The sequence below is a fragment of the Podarcis filfolensis genome (assembly GCF_964270895.1).
Source record: "Podarcis filfolensis genome assembly, chromosome: 7".
NCBI lineage: Eukaryota > Metazoa > Chordata > Lepidosauria > Squamata > Lacertidae > Podarcis > Podarcis filfolensis.
This window is the reverse complement of record NC_139603.1, coordinates 84,693,476-84,720,760: the sequence shown is the minus strand read 5'-3', so window position 1 is coordinate 84,720,760 and position 27,285 is coordinate 84,693,476. Positions and strand designations below refer to the sequence as shown.

The following is a 27,285-nucleotide window of genomic DNA, read 5'->3' as shown; positions in this document are numbered from 1 at the left end:
ATGTGCTTGCATCTTAAATGAACTTTTACTGGAATGGAAAAAATATTCGTTACTGTGTTTCTGATAATAAAGGCAATAGTTGGCAGTACTGTTGAAATGAATAATGCATCTCTGGCTGACTCCTACAGGAAAAATAGTTAACTGTGCAAGTTTTAGATTAAAAATATGTATTTTAATAATTTAGTTACTTCGAAGCACTTGGACAAACAGTGATCCGAGCAAGTGCAACAATGTTTTGGGCCTTTAAAAAATATAACTCTTTGCACAAGCCTGCAAATTCTGGTGATCTCTTAGTTCTCAGCAGTGATACATGCTGCAAATATTTAGAATCTGCTTTTGTGCTCTCATCATAAAAATAAATGATTGAAATAAATTAATAGGCATAGCCTTTTAATCTAATTAATGTAAATCTATTTCTGTCATTCTCAAATTCTAATACTGCTGCCCTGGGCATTTTCCAGGAGCAAGGGGAGGATATAAATTGAATCAATAATAATTCACCTACCCCAGTAACTACCCGCTGACTTGCGGGACATCTTTGGGAGAAGAAAAGGCAAAGGAGTGAACACTACACAAATCTGGAGTGGAGTCCCTAAGGCAGTTGGATGGCACCTTGTACGCCTCCTTCCGGCAACACCTGCAGCTGAACTGGTGCCAAACACATCCCTCTGCTTTCCTTTGGACCACACCAGTGACGCCGAGAGATGGGTCTCGTCATCTGGGCAGCCCAATATTTCTATGTCCAAGCTTGTGCCCCAGAGAGATTGCTTTGATGCTTCTAACTCAGCAAAAAGAATGAGTTACCGGTCTCCGCAACCATAGCAGGTTCTGAGATTCTCCTGTAGTTTGACTTCACCCCCCAGAGGTACAACTCATTGTCTCTCAAGACAGGCAGGTGGCAACAAAACCCCAGCAATTACTCTTGCAACCCATATGCCACTTCTCTTGCCCTGCTTTCTTGTGTCCAGAGCACGCAGTTATGCACTGAACTTTTTCTAGTTTTGTGTGTGCCCCCCCCATATTGCACTTAAAGGTAAAGGGACCCCTGACCATTAGGTCCAGTTGTGGCCGACTCTGGGGTTACGGCACTCATCTCGCTTTATTGGTCGAGGGAGCCAGCGTTCAGCTTCCGGGTCATGTGGCCAGCATGACTAAGCCACTTCTTGCGAACCAGAGCAGCGCACGGAAACGCTGTTTATCTTCCCGCCGGAGCGGTACCTATTTATCTACTTGCACTTTGACGTGCTTTCGTACTGCTAGCTTGGCAGGAGCAGGGATCGAGCAACGGAAGCTCACCCCATCGCGGGGATTCGAACCGCCGACCTTCTGATCGGCAAGTCCTAGGCTCTGTGTTTTAACCCACAGCGCCACCCACGTCCCTTTCATATTGCACTTAACAGGTAGTAAATAACCTGACATTCAGGGGAGTTATTTTCTAGGCATTCTGCTTCCTCCATACCCTGCAAACCTGGCTGCTTTCTAATAGATCAGCTCCCAAATAGAATTGAGAATTGAGAATTCTGGGCCTAGGTGGTGATATTATTATTATTATTATTATTATTATTATTATTATTATTATTATTATATTTACTAGTCACTTTTTCCATAAAAGTGGACAGAAATAATTTTTTTGTTTTTGAAAAAGAAAATTCTGTGTATTCAGGAGAAGCCATACTGAACATTGGGTATTTTATAGTTTGACCCAGTATCCTTATTGTGTTTGTCTACACATAACTTCTGTATGTTGTTGTTATTATTTTTATAGGAAAGCTGTTTGGTGACTTTCTGAGCTGGAATCTGGAAGACACGCTCTCTCAGTTTCCTCTGAAACCAGGACACATTGCTACATTTATTGTGTACATTAAAGTAAAGCTTGACTTCTCCTGCCAGGAAAACCTCCTGCAAGACCTTAATGATGGTGAGTTTTGGATTCTTTTTTGGTATGCACTGGGGTTTTTTGGTAGGTATTTTGGCTTAGTTAGGGATATTTCAAAGCTGCAGGGTGTGACATCTCTTACTTTGCAACCTTAATGGCAAATACCACCCTGGCTGTAATGGAACCAGCAGCTGATCTAGTTGACTACTCGTCTTTAAAATCACTCCAAAGCTGTGTTTGGATAGAGGCAAAGTTCACCAAGCTTTCCCATTAGCACTTACATATAATCTTACCATATCCCTTTCAGTGGTAATTGAGAATCAGCATGTGGTCAGATCTGGTAAGCTTGATATGTAATCTGAATACAGTGGTACCTCAGGTTAAGTACCGTATTTTTCGCTCTATAAGACTCACCAGATCACAAGACGCACCTAGTTTTGGGAAGAGGAAAACAAGAGAAAAAATATTCTGAATCTCAGAAGCCAGAACAGCAAGAGGGATCGCTGCAGCAAGCCCTCTTGCTGTTCTGGCTTCTGGGATAGCTGTGCAGCCTGCATTCACTCCATAAGTTGCACACATATTTCCCCTTACTTTTTAGGAGGGAAAAAGTGAGTCTTATAGAGCAAAAAATATGGTACTTAATTCATTCCGGAGGCCCGTACTTAACCTGAAACTGTTCTTAACCTGAAGCACCACTTTAGCTAATGGGGCCTCCTGCTGCTGCTGCTGTGCTGTTCTCATCCTGAAGCAAAGTTCTTAACCTGAATCACTATTTCTGGGTTAGCGGTGTCTGTAACCTGAAGCGTATGTAACCTGAGTTACCACTGTAGTGTTTTTAATTAAAGTATGGCCTTGGGATCTGGGACAGAGTAATACCAAGAATAATAAGAGCATGATATTTTCATAATACCATACATGATAATTTAAACAACTTTACAGTTGAATTACTCACGTCGAATAAATTCACCTGTATCCCTTCTCGGTGCCTAGTGGAAAGTTGCTAGTGAATGTTTTCCCCTACTGCTTTTAAACATTATGGGTTCAATCCATTCTATTGCAAGCCCAGAACTTGTGTGTACAAGTGTGTCTTTCCCCACCTCTTGGTTCAACCCCTTGTTGGAATTGGGAAAGGGACCATCCATATGGCGGTCCATCAGGTATTTCCCAGAAATCTTCAAAACCGCACTGATGGTAAGTTGAGAAGCTATTCTTACTCAACAGCAGGGGAATGTGGTTTTATTCAGCCCACGGGCTGTATTCCCCTTCTGACAACTTTGCGAGGGGTGGGCACAACAGTGGTAGAAACAGGCAGAAAAGTCGGGAGCAACAGATGTAACTCTTGCTGTTGCACAGTACAGTAGACTACATTGCAGTAGACTACATTGTGAAGTCAGAGGCTCGTACACATGCACACCCCTCTTTCCATACTCCATCTAGGCAAGCAAGAGGCATTCTCACCATTGAAGTATGCAGTGATGATGTGTGCATGTAACTGAATTCAGGGATGGGTTGGCGTAGGGTAGCTGAGGAGTGTGGCCTGATGAGAAGTCCAGGAATCAGACCGAGAGGTCTGGAGGGCTGTGTTCAGCTCCCATCCTGATGTCCCCTCTATTCCCCCCAGTAAGATAAGGAAGCATAGGGGCAAAGCAGAAACCTCTTTTTTCAACATTCCCCTGTGTGTAATTGAAAAATTGTATTGCACAGAATCTCATAAAAGTAACATTTTAAATAATGCAATAGATGTGCTGTGTACATAACTTATTTAGAAGTTACAGTAATGAGTTTTGTCGGTGCCCACAAATCTGACAAAAATAACTTTGAAATTTATTAAGGCCTAATGATAAAGGTCTACTGACTCTAAATTTTAATTAACTCTTGCAGTATTGAATACATAATATTCACGTTATCCATTATTTAATGTTAAGCAAGTATTATTAAAGAGATTTTGGAAGGCTTTGTTCCAGTGAATGTTTGCTGAAAATATTGTGTTAATAAGCAGTTTGGATGAAGGCATGTTGCCTTCGTTGATATCAGATTGTCAGAGGATGCAGGATGGCATCGTGGCATTAATAAGGGTGCCACAAAGACTTGCACTTGCTTTGCTTGTGGTAGCTGTATAATGAAAGAGGCATAGGGCTAGCCTTACTTCTAGTAATAGCCTTCTTTATAGGGTATATAATATCTCTCCTCTGTTCTCAAATGCCATCCCTGCTTGCAGGTAAGTAAAGGGAGCAGGGGAACTTCCAAGGAGGAGGAGTTCTTTATTTCCCAAGCCTCATAGATTGACTTTGGAATCGATTTAAAACAAAAAGCCAAATCAGTCTGCCTCTGGGTCTGACCAGGAAGAGCATGGGAGAGTTTGCCCAGCGCTAGTTAGAACTGTCACTTCCCACAGTCGTCATATTACCTTGAAATTTCAGTGCATCGAAAAAACTATTTTGAATCTTGAGTGATTTGGGTTTATTGCCTAGTACCGGGTGGACACAGGTGCTTGTAAAGATCTGGTTGCCTACTGATACTTCTTTTTAAGTGCCTCTGAGTTTGAAAGTAGGAATGATAATGTTCTCTCCCCCGCTTTTTAGATGGAATTAGCGTAAGTGGTCTTCCGCTTTCCAGTCCTTTTCGACAAGTGATAAAACCACGAGTCGAGAACAAACCTATAAATGCACCAGAAACCAGCAAAGTTGGTGACTTCAGTCATGTAAAGGTAAGCGAACGCTATCACAAAAATTGATTTGCCTGGCTGCGTTGAATGTTTGGTGCTGGAAGAGATAGGTAAGGCATTGTGTACGGTGACAATTTTGTTGGGGGAAAGCAAACTAGTATATCAGACAAATAAATGGTTTTGTAAAATATTGCAATAAAATAAATGCTAGGTGATCTATTGGAATTGTTGTTGTTGTTTTGCTGCTTTGACAGTAGAAGCTCTAAAGGTTTGTAATACTAACTGATCCAGTAAAACATCTCATTTTACTTTTTTTCTTTTCCAACTTAAGTTTGCTAATTAACCAGTTCAATAAAGTACAAGTCATAACTTTCTTTTGTGTTCTTCTGCCTAAAATAGTAAAACCAGACCCATTGTGTGAAGGTGCTAAAACAAAGCTCACTTTGTTTTTTCCATCCTGTAAAGGAGAAATAAGCACAATTGATTTTTCTGACATTATATTCCTAACACACTACCGTATTTTTCGCTCTATAACACGCACCCGACCATAACACGCACATAGTTTTTAGAGGAGGAAAATCCGTAGGCATGCCACCCGTAGGCATTTCCTCCATAACACGCACAGACATTTCCCCTTACTTTCTAGGAGGAAAAAAGTGAGTGCTATGGTGCAAAAAATACGGTAATTTGAAGTAATTTAACCAAAATGTGTATAGAAAATCTGATACCAAGTGCATCTTGTATGTTGTGGCTGCTATCAGCCTAGCAGGCTACTGTGATCTTTAAGATTCATAGCTATAACTTGCTAGTCTTGGGGAAAAGTCTTGTGGCACATTAAAAGCCAGAAAGTGACTGCTTTCATGGACTACAGTCCACTTTATCAGATGCGTCTATTGTGGTTCTCTGCTCCATTCAAAATAAGACATTTGCAGGCCGGTCGATGAAATAACCCCTTTTGTAACATGCAGTTTTGAAGGGGGGGGGGGAGAGTATGGTTCTTCCCACTTCCAGTATGCGGAATTTGGGGCTGCACGTTCAGTTTCTGTTAGGTTTAAATGTGGACATAGAACAGGCATTTGGGTGGAAATTAAGAAATGTGCTTTGCTTATTTGGAAGAAATGGAAAGGTTTGTTTTTCATCCAGCTAACTGTGGTCATCTTGAGGCCATGATCCAACTGTAGATGTGGGCCGTGAGATGTATATAACAGCTGGTGACTCCTGATGCAGATGTGCGATCCAATTTGCACCAAAAGATGCATGTAGAGATGGTTTGCTCTTGTAATTTATTTTAGGAGCCTGTTTTTTTTTTACTCTTATTTAAAATTCTAGCCAGTGCAACATTTTCTGTAGCTGAAAAAAATAATCTTACATTGTTGTATAGCTATTTGTAGGGTAGACACAGAGAAGAGAGGTCAGAGAATGTCACATTGCCTGTCTCTCATGTGCCACAGATGTTCCTTTTGAACTACATGAAGGGAAAAATTGAAATTCACCCAGTGTATGCATCAGAGTGCTTCTGAGGCCAAGTGTTCAAATGCAGCATTGTCAAGCTATTTTTAGAGTCCTGCTATCACTACAGTGCTGTTTAGAGATTCAGTTGAAGCTGCTAATAGGTATATTTATATCCATTCTGTCAACTGCCACAGCATGAATGCTTTTACAGATGATAATTCTATTTTTGGACTACGCACTATGGTTACCATCACCCTGCCTGCTTAAATACATGCTATACATCCATAGACATTTATCACATACTGTATTAATGTGCACTCATACAACTCATACAGTCATACAATCAGATTGGTGATTAAAGCAACAATCCATCAACCAATTAAGACTGGTTTTGCAACCAGTATAACACACAAATGCATTTAAACGGTTGCAAGTAATAGCAGGTTGCTTTGTTGGTGGCAAGCAGTGTAAGTTGTCAGAATTACTAACACTGTTCAGTGCATAATTTCTACATGTTACCCCCCCTCCACTACTGTGAGTAGGTGGCAGTTATTTCAGAATAGAGAAAGTGAGCTGGCCTGAGAAATCACCACTGTGCTGCACCATAGAAACTCATTGTATTCCCTTGGTGCATGCAACAGCATTCTCCTTTGCCCTTAAAGGCTGGGTCACTGGGTAAGGTAAAGGTAAAGGGACCCCTGACCGTTAGGTCCAGTCATGGCCGACTCTGGGGTTGTGGTGCTCATCTCGCTTTATTGGCCGAGGGAGCCAGCGTACAGCTTCCAGGTCATGTGGCCAGCATGACTAAGGCGCTTCTGGCGAACCAGAGCAGCGCACAGAAATGCCATTTACCTTTCCACCGGAGCGGTACCTATTTATCTACTTGCACTTTGACGTGCTTTCAAACTGCTAGGTTGGCAGGGGCAGGGATTGAGCAACAGGAGCTCACCCCGTTGCGGGGATTCGAACCGCCGGCCTTCTGATTGGCAAGTCCTATGCTCTGTGATTTAACCCACAGCGCCACCCGCTTCCCATGGGTATATTGGTCTAAATAAGAGACAGAGAGCAAGCCATGAGTTAACTCCACACTATGATGGCTCAGTTCTAATGGGTGGAGATGTCATGTGCCACTCGGGGCAGTTATGAACTGTTAATGAACACGTGTTCAGAGGAGGGCAACCAAAATGGTCAAAGGCCTGGAAACGATGCCTTATGAGGAACGGCTAAGGGAGCTGGGCATGTTTAGCCTGGAGAAGAGGAGGTTAAGGGGTGATATGATAGCCATGTTCAAATATATAAAAGGATGTCACATAGAGGAGGGAGAAAGGTTGTTTTCTGCTGCTCCAGAGAAGCGGACACGGAGCAATGGATCCAAACTACAAGAAAGAAGATTCCACCTAAACATTAGGAAGAACTTCCTGACAGTAAGAGCTGTTCGACAGTGGAATTTGCTGCCAAGGAGTGTGGTGGAGTCTCCTTCTTTGGAGGTCTTTAAGCAGAGGCTTGACAACCATATGTCAGGAGTGCTCTGATGGTGTTTCCTGCTTGGCAGGGGGTTGGACTCGATGGCCCTTGTGGTCTCTTCCAACTCTATGATTCTATGATTCTATGAAATAAACTGGTAGAAGGATGGGCACTTTGCTACACATTGTTCCCTGAAAACATTTGTTATTTCATTCACCAGGTTGTTTGGTTGGTATTTAATCTGTGAGACAGTTAAGTGAGGCATGAATGTACTGAGTTGCTTCTTCAGTTTTTGTCCAAGGTTATCAATACGTGCATGTTTCTATGTATTCCACAAGCTCTTCAGGCCCCAGTCCTATATATTAGGCATGGGGAGCTAGTGGGACAGATGTGGCCAGACTCTCTGAGTTCACTTCTGACATCCAGCCATTCAACACGGAGAGAAAAGAACTTCAGTGTGCAAAGTGTTCTGTTACAGCTACTACTTCTGCAGTATGAAAAGTGGAGAGTGAAATTCTCGGCAGACTTCTGTGCACATAAACGTTCGTGCATTTTGCAAATGTATATGCAGTTTTCAGTATGCAGCTGCATTTTGAAGTTTGAAATGTTAAATAACTGTAAGGCTGAGCTTGCTGTTCAGCTGTATAATGGCTCTATTTGCATTCTTCCAGGATTACTGAATTCTTTTTGCCTTTTGCAGAGTAAGGACAGATGAATTGTGTCACAGAGCTTTGAAAATACAGTAAACCTGGTAAAAATGGCTACAAAAATATGGAAGGTGGCACTTGAGTGGCGTTACTAAGTTACTAAGAATTCAGTATATAACTGTGTTACCATGGGAGCGAATAGTTTTGTGTGCAGGCATGAGGCTGCCCATTATTGGAGGGTACCCCCTGACAAACTTCCACTGGTGCAGACATGCAGAAGATTACACTGTCAGACTGTAAATTATCCAGTATATAACTTGGAAAGCATTGCTATGCCTTGGAGTCTTCTGAAGCTAAGTTCCTGTTTCATCGGATACATGAGATAAACTGAGAAAATAGTGACCTTTCACTGTTTGCACATGTTGTTGAGGGTAAGCAGTAGTATCGAAACAACTACAAGGAAAAATATTTTGTTACTTTTCCTGCTCCTGTTTGAAAATTGCTCAGTAAGTAAATACAAGCAGAGCATCTGGAAATTATGCTAATTCATTAGAGAAAGTAAAATTAATTAAATAAATGTATATCTAGAGAATTCTTACCTGTTTCAATAATTAGCTGAACATTTTAGTCCTGCTGCGATTAGACAGCTCAGTGTTTCAAAATAAATTGTGCATCTGTTCTGGATTTCAATTTTTTGTGCTAGGATATTAGTGATGCAAATATCTCAGCTTCCTTTTTTTGCTTTTAGCACTTTGATATTATTTGCTTACTATTGGGAATCGGCATTCCATGGGAATTTTAACGATAATCTACAGAGCACACATAAGTCATGCAGATCATCTCACAATAATGTTAATTATGATCCTGTAAACTAGCAATCAACAGCTGGTAATACCTCGGTCAGATCCATCTTTTAGAGTGAGATGGATAAGCAATTGTGGTGATGGGAGCTTGAAGTAAGACATTTGGGAAGGTAGGTTGTGCTCGTTTGTCAGTGTGGCCCTCTGCCCAAACCATTTGCTGACCAGGGCTTCAATAAAAATATAAACTTTGCTTTGCTATACAGTGAATTATTTTCAAAATGTATATTGGAACTACACATAACATGTTCCTCTCATGAAAGTTTAACTTGGAGGAGGAGAAGAAAAAAAATTCTTTGAGAATGAAAATATCTTCAGAATGTGTCTCTTAATTATGAGTAATGGCTGCAGAGACAATAAATAAAATATTGAGGTACATTTGAATATTTGGATTGGACCTGTGTGACATATATACATGACAATAAACAAATGTGTATTAAAAAGTTGCAGCAATAATAAAGTGATAATGTCTTCAATAGGAACACCTCAAGGATTGATTGCATGAAATTTCAGTGTTCAAACCTGACTGCATGGTGGCATCTGACAGGGTCTTACGTTAAATGAAAAACATTAAAGATCCCACTGAGTATGCACTAAAGTTTGGTGCCTCTCAAGTAACGCAGTTTGAGAGACGAAACTGTTTTATTTTGTCTTACTGACAATATTGAAAAGCCCTTTGCTTCTTGAATTGTGGAATATCTGAAACTATATATTGTAACCAACATCTTCAGTTTGTCTTGCAAAGTTGTTCAAGTTGGTTGAATTAAGATGAAACTCAAAACGGACAGCAGAACTCATGAGATTTGTGACATTGAAAGTTAGTTTCATGTGAGGGGAAAGTATTTCAAGAGTTTTTGCACATCCGGCTTTGATGGATGATGGAACATAAATTGGTCACAAGAGCTTCAAACAGTTGACAGTGATTTAAAAGACTTAAGGACCGATTTCTGGGTCAATATTTTCTGATGGACATGTTAGTTAGAGTTACTGTTATACCTACACCCAATTAATTGTAACCAGAAGGGCAGAGTTGTGCTGTGGGCTAGCTTTCAAGCCCTTCTCTCATACATGCAAGTACGCAGGCTAGAAACTCTTCTATTTGCTAGTTTTCTTGTTCTGAACCAGAACAGTTAATTAACAGCTTCAGAACAAGTAAGCATATTACTATTATTAATTAAATTTGTATATTCATCCGTCGACCTCAGGGCAGTTCACAATATAAAAGCACAAGGTACATGATAAAAACAAGTACAAAAAAACACAAACAAACAATCCATAACATGTCTGGAGGCGGTTGGAGGATGAATAGCGGCTAACAGACCGAGGTTGAATCCTGACAAGACAGAAGTACTGTTTTGGGGGGGGGGGACAGGGGTTGGGCAAGTGTGGTGGACTCCCTGGTCCTGAATGGAGTAACTGTGGCCCTGAAGGACCAGGTGCGCAGCCTGGGAGTAATTTTGGACCCATAGCTTTCCATGGAGGCGCAGATCAAAGCTCTGTCCAGGGCAGCTGTTTACCAGCTTCATCTGGTACGCAGGCTGAGACCCTACCTGCCCGCAGACTGTCTTGCCAGAGTGGTGCATGCTCTAGTTATTTCCCGCTTGGAGTACTGTAATGCGCTCTACGTGGGGCTACCTTTGAAGATGACTCGGAAACTACAACTAATCCAGAATGCAGCAGCTAGACATTGGCTCCCAGTATGTTTCCAAGCACAATTCAAAGAGTTGGTGTGGACCTTTAAAGCCCTAAACAGCCTCGGCCCAGTATACCTGAAGGTGCATCTCCACCCCCATTATTCTGCCCGTACACTGAGGTCCAGCTCCAAGGGCCTTCTGGTGGTTCCCTCACTGCAAGAAGCAAGGTTACAGGGAACCAGGCAGAGGGCCTTCTCGGTAGTGGCGCCCGCCCTGTGGAACACCCTCCCACCAGATGCCAAAGAAATAAACAACTATCTGGATTTTAGGAGACATCTGAAGGCAATCCTGTACAGGAAATTTTTAATGTCTAATTTTCACAATGTTTTATGTGCTGTAAGCTGCTCAGAGTGGCTGGGGAAACCCAGCCAGATGGGTGGGGTATAAATAATAAAATTAATATTATTAACCCATAACCCCTCCCCCACCCCTCCCACAAAAACATTTAGAAGATGTTAATCAGCCAGAGGGGTTGAACACGTTGCAGTAATCTAACCTACAGGTTACCAGAGTATAGACAACAGTGGTCAGGCTATCCCTGTCCAGATACGGGCATGGCTGGGCCACCAGTTGAAGCTGATGGAAGACACTCCATGCCATTGAAACCACCTGAGCCTCAAGCTACAGTGAAGGACCCAGAAGTACCTCCAAACTACGCACCTTCTCCTTCAGAGGGAGCGATCAGGGGTGATCATGTCAACGGCCCAAGCCATTCGGATGCTCAGGAGCTCAAGTCATATCAGCCAGAAAATCTCCCAGAGCCACCTGGAAGCCCACTGGATCCACCAGGGTGGACCATCCTAATAAGTCCCCTGCCTCTGCAGAGGGGAAAAGGTGCTGAAAGCCTAAATCTCAACAGGAAGTGATCTGACACAAAAAATAGATGCCCAGGTAAAGGGTTCTAGCCTAAGTCTCTGTTGCATGCTAGATTCTATATGCAGGGGATGTTTCCATATTGTGTAGTGTTCATTCATGTGAGTCTTTCTCTGCAGCATGAAATGGCATGGAACAGACATAGATTTCCCCTATCATCTGTTTGTGAGAATTCTGCTTTTCTCAAAACAGGAAGGAAGTACGGAAAAGGGCAATCTAGACTTTATTCAGACTGCCTCGGGGTTGTCACCATTGAACATTATGCTCCTGATCACATGTGGCAGGAAGAATCTATGTTCCTTTGGGGACTGACAGGCAGTCAGCATTTGCTACCAGAATTGCTAATCATGTTCAGCTCCTTAAAATCTACATTTCCCATCTTGGGTTTCGTGGTTTTTTTTTAATGCATATCAAATTGCTTCGTTGATATTTAAAGCTCTTCTATTGATGCGTATCTTTGTGACCACATAATTCCTTCTGCTCTGATGTAGGGATCTAGGGTCTTGTAAAGCTCTTGTTTTGATGACCCCTAGACATTTGAAATTGCAGAGCAGAATGAATATAATTACCCATTTGGAATTTAGCCAGGGCATGAGGGTTAATGTCTCTTCTTCCCTTGCAAAAAGTCATTGGGGAGATTTTAATGATAGTGTCGGGCTATCCAGTTATCTCTGTATCATTTGAAATATGATGCTTTCATCAGCGGTAGCCTAATGCAACATTGCAGTAATATTTCAGTGCTGGGACAGACTACAAATTCTTGAGACACTAGCAGGTTTATATTTCTTGTGGGTCGTTGTTGTGTCCCCTACCTACCAATGACTGCATTTCTAGTTCTTGTGCTATCTTCTCAGTGCTATGGTCTTCGCTCAAATCTCATGTAGAGTTTCAAATTGTTCATCACCCCGTCTTTCCTTCTTTTCCCCCAAACTGCCTTCTTGCAATTTTCTATCACATCATTGGCATTTATTGCCTCTACTCTGAGCACCTTCTTATACGGAGAGAGTTCATAAGCCAGTTTGGGGAAAGGTAAAGACATGCAAGGTGATGATGCTGCATTTATTATGGTTCACTGCTTCAGGTTTAACAAGCATTCAGTGATGTTAGTGACAGGATGCTTGCACTTCAATTGAGTCAGCAGTTCTCCAGCCTGACAGATGGCCTAGGACGAGAAAAGGACACACAAATGAGAAACCAGCAGCTTGGGTAGGTACAGTGAGCTAATCTATTAGAGCAGTGTGGTCATCCAGATGTTGTTGGACTTCAACTTCCCTCTGCTCCTGCTAATATGGTCCATGGGATTGAATGTGTAGTTCAACATCATCAGGAAGGCCAGAGGCGCTCCTCATTCTTGTATCAGAGTAAAGGCTTTTTAGGGTTGATTTTAACGACATTCTTGAAAGCACTACAGTTCCTTAATAGTGGTACCTTGAATATATGTAACAAGTGAGCAGCGTGGGAGAATCGGAAAACACTTGAATACTGCTCTGTGTGATTCGGTATTAATTAATATGAGGACAGGACACCATCTTATTAAGATCTGTATGGAAACTTTGCTTTGGATCATCATTTAAAGAGAGTTGTATTGCTGTGGGAAGGAGCAAGGCCTCAACTTCCATTACCCTAAGGCAGCAGGAGGGAACCTCTCATAGCCCAAGGGATTGTTTTCCTTGTGGATAACCTTTGCATACCAGCTGTAAGTGGGGCCAAAGTGAAAACATGGTCATGGTGGAAGCCATATCCATGCCTCATTCCTACACATCTAGATATTGGGTTCACACTTCCTTATTGTGCACTGAGAAAGGGGATTTTTTCTTTTTTTCTTTTGGAAAAGCAACAGCTTGCTGATGGAGGAAGAGAGTGACCTATTCCCTCATTGGCAGCAAGTTTCTGCCAGCCTGACCCCTCTTCCCTGCAGTGTCCTTCCGATCAGTGGGGTTGGGATGGGGAGATTGTAGGAAGTGGAGGATGAAACTTCACATTCCCCCCATGATCTCCTCCCACCTGATTGAGGGGAGGTGCAATGAAATATTTAATCTCCATATCCTGACCTCCAATGTTAGACAAACCATGCACCCCTACAGCTCCCACAAAAGGTAAGGGTGCTTTGTTGTTGTTGAGTTGTTTAGTCGTGTCCGATTCTTCGTGACCCCATGGACCAGAGCATACCAGGCACTCCTGTCTTCCACTGCCTCACGCAGTTTCGTCAAACTCATGCTGGTAGCTTCGAGAACACTGTCCCACCATCTCATCCTCTGTCGTCCCCTTCTCCTTGTGCCCTCCATCTTTCCCAACATCAGGGTCTTTTCCAGGGAGCCTTCTCTTCTCATGAGGTGGCCAAAGTATTGGAGCCTCAGCTTCAGGATCTGTCCTTCCAGTGAGCACTCAGGGCTGATTTCCTTAAGAATGGAGAGGTTTGATCTTCTTGCAGTCCATGGGACTCTCCTCCAGTACCATAATTCAAAAGCATCCATTCTTCACTGATCAGCCTTCTTTATGGTCCAGCTCCCACTTCCATACATCACTAAGGGTGCTACCCCCACTTAAGAATCTTAATGATTCTGGTATTTAACTGCTTAGGAATAGTAAAGATTCTGATTAATTTTTTTTTAGCATGACTCGGGATAGTGAACAAGAGCCCTTAACTAATCATTTAAAAATCAAATACGCTCTCATAATAGTTCTTTCCCTTTGCTTCTTCAGCTTTCCTGAGTGTGGTGCTGCTGACTCGCATTAGCTGTTTTAACTTAATATAATAAAAGGGGTTGTGTTAAAAATTGATTTCCAACTATGCTGATATTGGACACAGAGTGCCAGTGCAATCCTTCAGTGTGTACAGATAAAAGGGGGAGGGAGAGATGATGCCGAAGTTCCCAGTTCCTTATATGCCCGAAGGTTCAAGACTATATTGCCAACTTGAAGAATAATGTAATGGCGGTAACCAGCATAGTATCAACAATAAAATACACCCATAAAATAAAATAAGTACATCAAAAATCAGTATATCAAATTAATAGATCATTTATGATTGGATTGCTTCTTAGGGAAAGGCTGGATTAACAATATAGTAGAATATGCACATATTAGTCTAAGTTCCTAAAGGAATACACTATAAATCTTAGCAGAATAAGGCACAACACAAACCAAAGCCATGCTTGTTGGGTGATCTAGCCAACTAATGGATTCAGGTACTCTTTGGAGTAGCTGTTTTAAAATGTGGTCCATTAAGGCTCTCTGAAGCAGTTTCATAGGATATTGTTCTGCATGTTCTGAAATCAGATGTGAACTAAGGACCCTTGCTAGTTTTCAGGTGTGGACTTGGTCAAGTGTCTAGTTCATGTAATTGCTTATGTAAGTGATAGTGTGAACAAAACATGATTAGTGCAGGGTGGAATCTACACACATATAAAAAACGCTGTCAAAATGCTTTTTTTTTTAAAGTTTTGAAAAATACATTGAATTTTGCATGGCTCACTTTCGCCATCTAGCAACACATGTGTATATTGCACTTTACAACACATTTAAAGCATTTTATTTGCAGCTGTGTAGCTGAGTCCTGTGCTAATCTGAATGTGATCAGATGGTGTTAATATATATAAATTTGCAATTGTGGCATGATAATAGTTGGATTGAGATATGGGATCTTTTTTAAAGGTGGACAGTTAAAATCTTACAAAGGAATTAGTATTGGAATGGGAGAGCACCTGCTGCAATTCTTTCAGTATCTACAAATGAGACGCATAGCCAAATGCCTTGTTTTAAAATGTGGCACATTATGCGAGAGAGAACAGATTTTGAAAATGTAATGGCTAAAGGGCAAAGACCAAAGTTATTGAGTAAGCTATGTGATATTATTATGGCTAATGATATTTCCGTCAACACATATTAAAGCAGATGTGAACAGTATTTGAATAATGAGATCCTGCTAGATGCATGGAAGTAGATAGGGCAATATGTCCCACAGGAAATAAATATTAATCTTAAAGTTTTTTTTATATAAACTTCTTATCTGTTGGTATTTGAGACCTTCAAGGTTGAAATAAATAAACATAGGCACAAATAATAAGTGTTGGGAATGAGAAGCACTAAATGCTGATATGCTCCATATATTCTGGTCTTGCCCCTGAATAAAGATCATTTTGATAAATATTATAAAAGGAAAGGAAAGCATTCCAGGTTATATGCTGCCAGCAAATTTCTTAGCTGTTCTGTTTTGTTACGCAGAAGGTCTGGTTTTGCCAGAAGATAAAGAAATTACCATTCACCTCTTAACAGCTGCATGGATAACAAGTTCTAAATGGCGGGGGGGAACAAACCCCAAACTCCTTCACCAAGTTGTAAAAATTCATAAATTAAATAATAGAATTATAATGAGGGAAGGTAAGCAATCTAATAATTTATTTATTAAAAAATGGAGTGTGCTTATTATGTACTGGTGGAATGAGACACAAAGAAAATATTTTACCATATTTACTGGGCTGGTATGTGCAATGGTTATTTGGAAGTCTCTCCCCCAGCCTTTACAGTCATACCTCGGGTTGAAGTAGCTTCAGGTTAAGCATTTTTGGGTTGCGCTCCGCGGCGACCCGGAAGTAACGGAGCGTGTTACTTCCAGGTTTCTCCACTCGCGGATGCGCAGACGCTCAAAATGACATCATGCGTGTGCAAAGAAGCGGCGAAACGCAAGCCGCGCAGCCGCGTGTTACGTTCTACTCAGGATGCGAATGGGGCTCCGGAACGGATCCCATTTGCATCCAGAGGTACCACTGTACTTCCTTTTCTTATTCTTTTATTCCTTATTATTGCTGTTATTATTACTTGTAGTTGGCCATTTGGTTGTGCTTGTATTTGTTGCCTTTAACACCTACCGTGGTACCTCGGGTTAAGAACTTAACTCGTTCTGGAGGTCCATTCTTAACCTGAAACTGTTCTTAACCTGAAGCACCACTTTAGCTAATGGGGCCTCCCGCTGCTGCTGCACGATTTCTGTTCTCATCCTGAAGCAAAGTTATTAACCCAAGGTACTATTTCTGGGTTAGCGGAGTCTGTAACCTGAAGCGTCTGTAACCTGAAGCCCCTGTAACCCGAGATACCACTGTATTTTGTAATCTATTGCGGTAGTGCACAATGGGTCAGTGTGTCTGGCTGTTAACCAGAAGGTTGGTGGTTTGAGCCCACACAGGGATGGCTGTGGGCCGGATTCCTGCATTGAAGGGGGTTGGACTAAATGTCCCTCAGGTCCTTTCCAACTCTATGGTTCTAAGTTGCAGTACTAATCTAACCACCGGTGCCCCTCAGTATTCCTAACGTTAACTGTACTCTGCATTTGGTGTCTTGGCCTACTTGGTATCCTGATCTGTTAAAGTTGTTTACTCCGAAAGATGCTTCTCATGTCATCTTTTCTATAACATACTGTATTTTTCACCCTATAGGACTCACTTTTCCCCCTCCAAAAATGAAGGAGAAATGTGTGTGCGTCCTATGGGGCAAGTGCAGGCTTTCGCTGAAGCCTGGAGAGCGAGAGGGGTCAGTGCGCACCGACCCCTCTCGCTCTCCAGGCTTCAGGAAGCTATCCACAAGCCTTGGGAGCCCGCTGAAGTTCCCACCAGGCTCCCCAGGCTTGCGGATAGCGCCCCGGGCTTCGGGCAGATATCCCCAGGCTTGCGGATAGCAGCCTGCATACCGAAGCCTGGGGCGCGCTGAGCAGCACGCCCCGGGCTTTGGGCAGATATCCGCAAGGCTGGGGAGTCTGGCGGGAGTTCCTGCTGGGCTCCCCAGGCTTGCGGATAGCAGCCTGTTCTGGGGGCTGGGGTAGGGGGAAGCTCAGGCTTCCCCAGCCCCGCGCCTGGAGGGAAAATAAATTTTTTTTCTTTATTCCCCCCCCCCCAAACTAGGTGCGCCCTATGGGCTGGTGCGCCCTATAGGGCGAAAAATACGGTAATATTTATACCATAGGTGGTAATAATAATAATAATAATAATAATAATAATAATAATAATAATAATAATATATTTATACCCCGCAAATCTGGCTGGTTTTCCCCAGCCACTCTGGGTGGCTCCCAACAGAATAAAATAGCGATAAAATATCAAACATTAAAAACCTCCCTAAACAGGGCTACCTTCAGATGTCTTCTAAAAGACAGATAGTTCGATTTCCTTGACATCTGATGGGAGGGCGTCCCACAGGGCAGGCACCACCACTGAGAAGGCCCTCTTTCCATGGTTCCCTAACCTCACTTCTCACAGGGAGGGATCTGCCAGAAGGCCCTCAGAGCTGGACCTCAGTATCTGCGCTGAATGATGGGGGTAGAGATGCTCCTTCAGGTCTACTGGGCCAAGGCCGTTTAGGGCTTTCAAGGTCAGCACCAACACTTTGAATTGTGCTCGGAAATGTTACTGGGAGGCAATGTAGGTCTTTCAGGACCGGTGTTATATGGTCTCGGCGGCCACACATAATTTATTGATCCACTTGTTCCCTGGATTAGCATTTCCTAAACTGTGGTTTTCAAGTCTCAAGTGGGTTGCAAAGCCTATACAAGTGGGATGCAGATTGTTTTTAATAAGTAAACCTATATTGTTATAAAGAAAACCACCACTTAATCCATTCTTCCGTGTTATTACTGCATTGAGTTTCTGGCACAGGTTATCGCAGTCTCAAACAGATGGTAAGGCAAGAGCACAGGGCTTCTATTGATTTCCATCTGATAGCAAGTTTGTGGGCCGCAGGACGTAAAACCCTCTTACTCATAGGAACCAGTGGTGTGATTAGCAAGCAGAGCTTTTGCTGGGAAGTCGTCTTCCAGAGCATAGAGATGAGCTGTTACCTGCACGAAAGAAAACACTCAGACAAAACAGAAACAGAACTTTTATGCCTCAGAAGTTATTGTGTGAAGGAACCAAACCATGTTAGCCATGTTTGGTAAGATGGATGTTGGAAAGGTAATTTGCAGATTCAGGACATGGGCTTATTTTACAGTTCCAGGAACCGCCACACCAGATCCATAAGACCTTGGTCAGATCATTCCAGCTCCAAACAGATGAATTATAGTAAAAAAGGGCACTGCACTGCTGCTACTCAAAGCTTAGGTAAGGTAAAGGGACCCCTGACCATTAGGTCCAGTCGTGGCTGACTCTGGGGTTATGGGACTCATCTCGCTTTATTGGCATACAGCTTCCGGGCCATGTGGCCAGCATGACTAAGCCACTTCTTGCGAACCAGAGCAGCGCACGGAAACGCTGTTTACCTTCCCGCCAGAGCGGTACCTATTTATCTACTTGCACTTTGAAGTGCTTTCAAACTGCTAGGTTGGCAGGAGCAGGGACCGAGCAACGGGAGCTCACCCCGTCGCGGGGATTCGAACCGCCGACCTTCTGATCGGCAAGTCCTAGGCTCTGTGGTTTAACCCACAGCGCCACCCACGTCCCTAAAAAGCTTAACTCAAAGCTTAACCATGGCTTAATCTGAGCTAAGGACTCAAAAACTCTGATGGGAGGACGTTCCTTACAGCCCCTCAGCCTGTGGATCTTCTGTACAGAATTAAAACCTAAGATGGGGAATATCATTGTTAATGGGTGTTGTGTTGGCATCAGACTGTTTCGGGAGACAGTGGAAGAGGGTGCCTTAGGGGAAAAGGTCAAACGATTGGAGAGATCTAGCACCTCCTGTGACTGACATGTGTTATTGCAGGTTGATGAATGTTAATGAATACCCCAGTGATATATTTTGAATGAATTATCAAAGCATACTTGCTAATGATCAATATTTGAGAATATGTTGAATACTCAGTAAAAACTGAAGATTTCCCCCATGTTTTCCTTGGTTTGTCTTGCTTTATTACAAAATAATTTTACTGAAAGCGCTTTCTAGTACTTTCAGCAACAAACCACAGATTCATGAATGTATTCATAGCCTTTTCGGGGTGGGGGGGGGAGGAACAGAAAACAAAATCTCTAGATCCCTAGTTAATACAGCAGAATTGCAGAATGCCGGTAAGGTTTCCTGCTATGCATCTAGGTATGCTAGTTTAACATCACACCTGATTTGAAAGGCTCAAATTTCCCTCTGCCAATATATTTTCTTTTCCTCCTTAAAAACAAAAACAAAAAAATCCATTAACTTCATTGCTGTAACTCATGATGATCTAAATGGATTACAAAGTGGAATCCCCAGAAGTTGGCAAACTATAGCCTGGGGATTAAATTGAGTGTGACCATGCAGTTGCTATATACCTGATTACTTGGCTAACATAAAGTTCTCAAAGATGACTCACTGTTTGGGAGTTTCAGTCTGATATTTTTATTAAATTCTGAAAGAGAGCTGACACAGTAGCGTGATCTTTAATAAGCATTTGTAGGATTTTGGGTGCAGAAGTTTTGAGACTAGGTTTCAGGGAACCCTTCTTGTATTGATTTATCTGTCAAAGACTGTTGTCTGTTGCGGAGGATTCTGGCAAATGTGTATTTGGTTTCACCCTCACCCCATCTAAAATGAGAGCACAACCTCCTGGAATACACTCAAGTCTCCCGTGACTGCACATTAGCTGTGTTTGGATGGTCGCATCTCAGTTTAATAAGCTGAAATAGGAAGAAATGTTTGTCCATACTTGCAGCCCCTTCCGTACTCACTTCTTGGCAGGCCGTGATTAATTCCAGAAGTCTTATAGTTCCGATTTTATCCAAACGGGAGTTGGGCTTGGTTACTGTAGTTCTGAGCCCAGCCAGGATCGTAAATCATGGTTTGAAGCTAGTTTAAGGTTCTGTCTGCTCCTGATTCTGACAACCATAGTTTACCAGTTCAGTTAAAATGGGAAGCTATAGTTAATTAAAGACTTCTGCATTTCATTGAGATGCCACAAGTTAGACACTTACACATGACCTTTTGCACATGGAAATGTGCAAAAGGCTCATTCATATCTCATATTAAACCAAAATATGGCCATCAGAGAAGGTGGGGAATGGTTATGCAAGTTATACGATATATACAATATATGATATCTTTATTGTCATTGTCCCATACAGAACAATGAAATTGAAAAACTACATAAAACATTCAAAAACCCCTAAAAACTCTGAAACCCCATTTTAAAATACACTATACTATACTATAAAAACCCCTAAAAACTCTGAAACCCCATTTTAAAATACACTATACTATATTCAAAACAAAAAAATTTTTTCTTTCCAGTAGCACCTTAAAGACCAACTAAGTTAGTTCTTGGTATGAGCTTTCGTGTGCATGCACACTTCGTCAGTGTATCTGACGAAGTGTGCATGCACACGAAAGCTCATACCAAGAACTAACTTAGTTGGTCTTTAAGGTGCTACTGGAAAGAAAAATTTTTTTTGTTTTGACTATGGCAGACCAACACGGCTACCTATCTGTAACTGGAACTATACTATATTATACTACACTATACTATACTATAAAATACACTATACTATAGAGACACCTTATGCTGCATTTAGAACCAGAATTGAATTTGCATAGAAACTGTTTCTCAGGTGGCTAGTCCTGGCCTTTATAACCCTATACTTTCTTCCAGAAGGCAGAAGCTGAAAGAGATCATTTCCGGGGTGCGTACTATCCTGCGCTATCTCTGCCGTTTTCTTATGGCACCTGGCAGCATAGATTTGATCTAAAGTGGGAAGAGTGCACCCAATATTCCAGAAAGCCAAGTTGGCTTTCTGGTAGGGTTGTATGCTGTTACTAATCCCACAGAACTCCTATGTTTCCCAAAATGTCGTTTGAAACCCAGTGGTTTTTTTTAAAAAGCCTTCAACTAGTTTAGGTTATTCAGCTTCTGTATGTTGCCATAAGGCCTTGTCCAATCATATGCATTTGGCAACCTATATATCACTGTAAGAGCAGCTGCAGTTTTATCTCATTAGCTAATGTACATGCAGTACTGCATGCCAGCTCTGTGTTGTATCTGAGTATTATTCTGCTCACACTTTCAATCGTTTCAAGCAAGGCTATTTTTAGCCAGCTGAAATTTAAAACATTCCTTCTACCTTCGGGGGCAAGGGGACTTTATTGAGATACAGAGCATAACTCAAGATGGATCCTGTTGCTAAATGGTCTGACAAGGGGAGGCAGGGGGGGAAAAGGACAATACTGCATTATTTAATTCCCAAGGCATACATTATGCAGAATCTATATTTAGTTTTCCCCAGTTGCTACTACCACTGTATTATTACACAAAGGGATGATGCAATTTCATTGTTCAGTGAGTTGATAAGACATAAATGCAGATGAATGAACTAGACGATGAATGTGGGATACTGCATGTTGCTTCTGAAATTCAGCTTGTGTGCACTGCATCTGAGGGAAAGCTACAGAACTATGTAGGCAATTGTGTCTTAAAATGTTGGGTCAGCATGCAGTTACTGTAATAACTGTTTTAGTTCTCAAGGGCAGCAGACACCATGAAAGGCCATCTTGCCTTAAATAGACAAATTGTAATGACTATTTTAAGCGTTTAAAACAGACACACACACACACTTGGGATTTAGTTTCTTGGACTTGCACGTCATTGTTATAGCTGCCTCAGGATTTCAGATTTATTTGACTGGAGGGCAGATGGCCACACTGCTGAGCAAGGGGCATCATGGCAATTCACACCACCTGTTTTATATGGGATTTTGGTGTACGCATAGAAGGTTGTTGCTTTGTGAGGAAATGCAGCATTTTTAAAAGACTATATGGAAGTAGATTTTGGTATTTTGCTGTCATACGATCATCTACTACATGAAGCAAGCGCCATTGAGATTAGTGAGGCTTGCTACCAATGTAATTGGTACAGGATTGTAGTCTGAATTTTCATCACAGCTCAGTTCGCGCTAATTGGTGACTGCAGTGTTACACACACTGACACTGTGTGCACATAAAACTCAGTCATGGTTTAGTGCTACGTGCATGAGGTTTCACGAACCCTAGGCAAAGCATCAAGCTTATAATAATATTCTTTTAAATATTAAATAAATAATTTTATTATTTATTCCCCACCCATCTGGCAGGGTTTCTCTCTCCAGTTCCGTCAAGTGTAGAGAATGACTAGTTTAGTTTTTGCTTTCAAGTAACCTCTCATGATTATATGCATACCCCATCTTTCCTCCAAGGAGGTCGAGGTGGTGCACGTGGTTCTCCCCCTCTCCTTTTTATCCTCACAGAAGCCCTATGAAGTAGGCTGGGTTAAGAGACAATGGCCTTTCCAAGGTCACCCAGTGAGTTTCATGGCTGAGAAGGAATTTGAACCCTTGCCTCCTAGGACCTAGTCCAGTGCCCTAACTACTCCACCTCACTGGCTCTCTAAAACATGGTTTAGCTGTACAATTAAGCCGGGTGAAGTTTCACAGGAGATTAAGACCCTCTTCAGAGGAAAAACCCTCTACAGCTCTTTTTCTGAATCGCCCATCTCAAGCAACACTTGCAAATGCTTCCATTGGCAGATTTTTATCGGTAAATGTTGCGTGGCTAGAGGCCAAAGTGGGTCCAGTGGCATGGAGTACTTTAGGCAAGTTCCAATTGGTTTGCCAGCTATGGCCATTCCTGGACAGAGGTGACCTAAGCCACAGTGACACATGCCTTGGTAACCTCCCGTTTGGATTACTGTGGCGTGGTTTCTGTGGTTGAAAATGGTTTGGAAGCTGCATTACACAGCTGTCAGAATGTTGACTAGGGCAGCTAGCAGAGACCATACTGTACAACATGGAACCCAAAGAATCTCCATTGACTGTTTGCTTCCTGGCTGAATTTAAGGTGCTGGTGCTGCACTGTAAAGCCCTAAACATCTTAGAACCCAAATCTTGGAACCCAGGTATCTGGAAGAGGCCCTTCTCCAGTGTCCTTTGTGGTGGCACCAAATTGCAGAATGCCCCCTCAAAAAAACTGACTGGTGCTGACTCTTTTGGCATTTCAGCATTAGGCTAAAGATCTGTTCGCATGGCAATTTCTGCAGTTCTGTTTTTTTTGTTTTTGTTTTTACTGAACTGTTAATAATCATAATCATAATCATAATAATAAATTTTATTTATACCCCTCCCTCCCTGGCCGAGACCGGGCTCAGGGCAACTAACACCAAATATACAGTACATTAAAAATATAATTTGAATCACATTTAAAATCAAAATAAAATTAAGTAGGAACCCACAAATCATAACTGTAGGGGTAAGGAATTAAAAGTTCACCAGGCCCGGCCACTTGTGCTGGTTCCATATGGGCCGATAGAGAGAGCCAAGGAGGCCACTTACATACAGGGTCCCATGGAAGGAAAGGGGTCAGACTGGGCCCGGACCAAAGGCTTGGCGGGCTCCATCTTGCAGGCCCTGCAGAAAGATGTCAAATCCTGCAGAGCCCTGGTCTCTTGCGACAGAGCGTTCCACCAGACTGGGGCCAGGGCTGAAAAGGCTCTGGCCCTGGTCGAGGCCAGTCGAGACCCGGGACCTGCAAAGTATTATTGTTTGTGGACCGCAAGGTCCTCCGTGGGGCATACCAGGAGAGGCGGTCCCGTAAGTACGAGGGTCCTAGGCCGTTTAGAGCTTTAAAGGTTAAAACCAGCACCTTGAACCTGACTCTGTACTCCACCGGGAGCCGGTGTAGCACTGGATGAATGTGGTCCCATGGCAAGGACCTCGTAAGGAGCCTCGCTGCGGCGTTCTGCACCCGCTGGAGTTTCTGGGTCAGCTTCAAGGGCAACCCTGCCCTGCGTAGAGCAAATTAGAATAATCAAGCCTGGAGGTGACTGTTGCATGGATCACTGTGGCCAGATCGGGGCGAGAAAGGTAAGGGACCAGCTGCTTAGCATGGCGGAGGTGGACAAATGCCGCCTTTGTTGCAGTTGCAACCTGTGCCTCCATAGAAAGGGGGGAGTCGAAGGCTACACCCAAACTCCTGACAGAAGGCGCTGGCACAAATTGAGCCCCCGCAAGAGATGGGAGCTTTATTTCTGTTTAGCTCTTCACTGTCTGGAATTGTTCTTGTTTCGATTGCATTATAACAAACCATGGGGTCACATGATGAAGGGGATGCTAAAAGATGCTTAAATAAGTATAATCCCTGCATGTACACTTCAGGTTCTGGTTCTATAAATTAAGGGCATAATCTTCCCTGTGTTTTCTCCAAAGTCATTTACTCGTGGGGATTATGTGCATGTTGTGAGCTGAAACTGCCATTCATCAAATTAATCGTGTTTCTATAAATTGGTTCTACAGTGTATTTTAGATATATTTTAAGTGCTATGAATGGGCTTCTAGCTGTGAAGGGTGCATTAAGGTTAATGGACATTGCACAGTAAGATCATTGTTACTTTGCAGCAAATTTACCTCGCTGCAGGTGACCACTGCTTTGTGACACAGCTTGAAGTACCTCGAGAATAAGAAATACTGTATAAAAATGCAGAATTCTGCCCCCAACAACTTCTCATAGAAAGCCGCTAAGCCATTCATTGTTACTCTTTCCCCATGTCCAGACTAAAGTAATTCACTTTTTAAAAAATTCACATTTTTAAAGAACTCTTTGTGTGGGTCAGCAAATGTTGTCTCTTGCTGTATTCATGGTCTTCTGTGACAACAAATTCATAGAATCGGAAGGGAAGGGAAGGGTCATTCGCTGCACAAAGTAGCTCATGCTCTGAGATAGAGGTCTTACCACTTCTGTGTGCCTGCATCTTAATAACAACAACAACAACAACAACAATTTATTTATACCCCACCCATCTGGCTGGGTTTCCCTAGCCACTCTGGGCGGCTTCCAACCGAATAATAAAAGCAATACAGCATCTTGCTATTAGAGCCATGCCCCAGGGATTCTTCAGGCTCTGAGGGCTGGCTCACTTAAAAAGGCTGTGTGAGCTAGCATATACCAGGCTCAACATGAACATTTGAGGGTAAGAGAGTGCCTGAAGAAAGTATTGTGACTCTCCTCTTCTTCTTCGGCAATCACTTGTAGCCAAATAAGAATGTCTTCCATGAACACGGTCTTAACGGTGTGCCCATAAGTGACTGTGGAGGCCAATTCTGGATCCACCTGTCCTTCTACAGTGGGGACATAGGTTTCTGGGCGGGAGTTGTTCATGGTGAGGGTTTGCCAAGCGTGCCTTCCTCTTAGTGCGTTTCTCCCTTTCGTCCTGAGTTCGAGTGTCTAAATGAGTGAGCTGATAAACAGTAGCTATGCAAATTCTGGAGGAGCTTAAAGGACCTGATCAAGAAACAAAAAATACCGTAAGTATCTTCAAGAACCAGGAATGAGACCAAAGTGAGCTCAACAAATGACATTCTCTTGTGGTTCTAGGCTGCGACAGTCTTTATTTTAGAAAGTACCTCCTCTTTGTAGACCAACAGGGCTTCTAGCAGGAATGACACTGAGATGAGCAGTTTCTCTGCTCCCATATCTATCTTTCTTACTTCGCCAGATCTTTATTAGGCATTACAAGTATAAAGGTAAAGCGACCCCTGACCATTAGGTCCAGTCGTGACCGACTCTGGGGTTGTGGCGCTCATCTCGCTTTATTGACTGAGGGAGCCGGCGTACAGCTTCCGGGTCATGTGGCCAGCATGACTAAGCCGCTTCTGGCGAACCAGAGCAGCGCATGGAAACACCATTTCCTTTCCCAATGGAGCAGTACCTATTTATCTACTTGCACTTTGACATGCTTTTGAACTGCTAGGTTGGCAGGAGCGGGGACTGAGCAACGGGAGCTCATCCCGTTGCGGGGATTCGAACCGCCAACCTTCTGATCGGCAAGTCCTAGGCTCTGTGGTTTAACCCACAGCGCCACCCGCGTCCCTCTACAAGTGTAGGCCATCATAAAACATTAGATATAAAAATTTAAAATATATACAAATAATAGGTAGAATCTGATATTTCATTGTGCCGTGATGTTAGACTGCCCCCAAAATGGGGATAGCACACCTTTATGTAGCTGGACAGTAGAAAAGAAAATGTTCTACAATGTCCAGCACATTCAAAGAACGTGCACAATGTTTATCATTTCTGGGGTTGTTTAAATATCTGCCCTTGACTAAAGCTGAGGGGGAAATGTTCAATCGGGCCTGCACTGGACTGCAATTATTAATTTTGAGATATATGTCACCCTGTTATTTGTTGTATTAAAACCATAGAATTTGGGAGAGCAAATTTTATTTACAGCCGACTCAATGTTTTGTTTTCAGTGTTCCTTAATCTGGTTTGAATATTGAGATAAATATATTGCTCACTTGAATTATACAAGAGTTCCAAGTCAATTTCAATATATCTGATTTTGCTATGTAAGAGTTGGAAGCATCTAGATTTATAAGAGTCCTTAAGTAAGTCAGAGAGCAGACTTGAAGTTTGACAACAAAAATGGCAGCGCAACCAGGATTTTATAGTGCTAGCTCACACCCAATATTCCATTGTGTTTATACCTAGTTCTGCACACATCGTCTCATACTTGCTTGAACTTGGGAGCCCCAGGACATGTCACAATAAACTTGAGTGTATCTTATCTAAATCACTATTAGCTTGAAAAATCTGAATAGCAGCTGGTATAAGTTGGTTGCCTTTCTGAAAATAAAAGTGAGCTACTGCCGAGGAGGTACACTTTGCCTGTTTTATATCACTTGTTTAATGGTTTGACCAACCTGAGTTGCTCTGGAATAAAATTATGAGAAATCTGTGCATCTTTACTTGCTGGATTTCTTGCCCCCTTATTTCCCATTCCTCTAATTTCTGGGAATTACAGAAGACCAGAATTTTTGTCTTCTGCTCTCATATC

The 27,285-nt window shown here is 42.5% G+C and overlaps 1 protein-coding gene across 3 annotated transcripts in view; it reads left to right on the top strand.

Annotated features, from left to right (window-relative positions):
• The window catches only part of TRAPPC9 (trafficking protein particle complex subunit 9), a 275,302-nt gene that overhangs the window by 40,214 nt on the left and 207,803 nt on the right, over positions 1-27,285 (top strand). For all 3 annotated transcript variants that reach the window (XR_014549937.1, XM_083621886.1, XM_083621887.1), the window contains exons 16-17: positions 1,766-1,918; positions 4,459-4,583. Coding sequence is in view for 2 of the 3 variants with exons in the window: in XM_083621886.1 (XP_083478012.1) it covers positions 1,766-1,918; positions 4,459-4,583 (278 nt within the window). In the remaining variant the exon portion in view is untranslated. The remainder of the gene's footprint in view (positions 1-1,765; positions 1,919-4,458; positions 4,584-27,285) is intronic.